Source organism: Cibotium barometz, chromosome 41 (genome assembly GCF_041138505.1).
Source record: "Cibotium barometz isolate CiBa-2024 chromosome 41, ASM4113850v1, whole genome shotgun sequence".
NCBI lineage: Eukaryota > Viridiplantae > Streptophyta > Polypodiopsida > Cyatheales > Cibotiaceae > Cibotium > Cibotium barometz.
Window position 1 is genome coordinate 33,411,348 of NC_141086.1, and position 1,171 is coordinate 33,412,518.

At 43.6% G+C, this 1,171-nt stretch overlaps 1 protein-coding gene across 1 annotated transcript; it reads right to left on the reverse strand.

The window, feature by feature from the left end:
- Positions 1-478: 478 nt before the first annotated feature.
- LOC147614890 (putative calcium-binding protein CML44) lies at positions 479-841 on the reverse strand. Its single transcript, XM_086779997.1, has one exon. It carries the CDS (start codon positions 839-841, stop codon positions 479-481), a length of 363 nt encoding a protein of 120 aa, XP_086636123.1.
- Between the last annotated feature and the right edge of the window lie 330 nt (positions 842-1,171).

The following is a 1,171-nucleotide window of genomic DNA, read 5'->3' on the forward strand; positions in this document are numbered from 1 at the left end:
CATCATGCAAGTTTTGAGACTTTTTTTTGGATCAATAATTATATATATATATAAACCAGCAAAAAACCTTTACATAAAAATATCTTACCCCCACATTTGTTTATACGAAACATTTACAATTTCATATCCGATTCAGGGGATCACAAATCAGTGCCCATCTCTCATCCTCAAAAACAAAGAAAGATTTCTCCCATGAGATCTGATATCCAAGCTGAATACAAGCTTCCATTAGGCCTTCAGTTGTGCACCCTTTGGGTGCCTGCCTGCTGCTGCAAGTTTTGTGACTTCTATTGCTCTACAACCTCCATGGCTTCCCCTCTCCCCACGTTTCTCTCTAAAGTATTTTCCCTTATAACTATGTTTTTATACACATTAAATTGAAAACTTCACTTGCAAAAAACTCAAGTTGGAAATTTTCATGTTACTTTTCGACTTGCGAAGTAAAAACTTGTTTTTCGTATAAAATCAGAAAATTAAATTACACGTCATAAATCAACTCGCAGAAGCTTCGGTCCTGGCATTGGTGGCCAAATCCCATCCGAACAAGCACCTGCCGGAGTTCGTCGACGGAGATGAATCCGTCACCGTCAACGTCGAAGACACGGAAAGCGTCCGGCAGCCCCTCATCAACAACTCTACGTTTATCACCGCCATTGCTCTCGCTTCGTATAGAAGCGTGAAATCGTCGAAATCCAATTGACCGCTGCCATCTGGACTCCCCGAGCTGACTGTACAAGCCACGTAGCTGGTCTGTGATCTGCAAGCCATCGAGGAGCCCTAGCTTGGCCAGGTGGCGCTCCACGTCATCCGAGCTGACGAGGCCGTCCCCGTTGGCGTCCATGAGATCGAAAGCCCCGGCATCAATCGGGTTCACACCAGGCGAGCGATGATGACGTGGATGCTGATTTGTCAAGCTGGCACCATGCGAGGATGGCCTTGGGCACCATGATGATTTTTAAGAAGAAAAAAAAGGGTGGCACAAGAGCTATATATACATACCTTATTGCCTCCCTTTTCCTACGCGTTATTTCTCACTTTTCAAGTAGTGCAAAGAAAAAGCCACTTTTTTGTGGCATCTAGAGACTTTTGTATTTCAAAAAGCTCTCATTTTCTCTTCCAGGATATTATTTTAAAGAAATTCTTACCAGCGCAGAAATGCTCTCGACATACG

Bases quoted from the DNA above. Each gene is read 5' to 3' on its own strand.
- LOC147614890 (XM_086779997.1), bottom strand. From the start codon at position 841: ATGGACGCCAACGGGGACGGCCTCGTCAGCTCGGATGACGTGGAGCGC.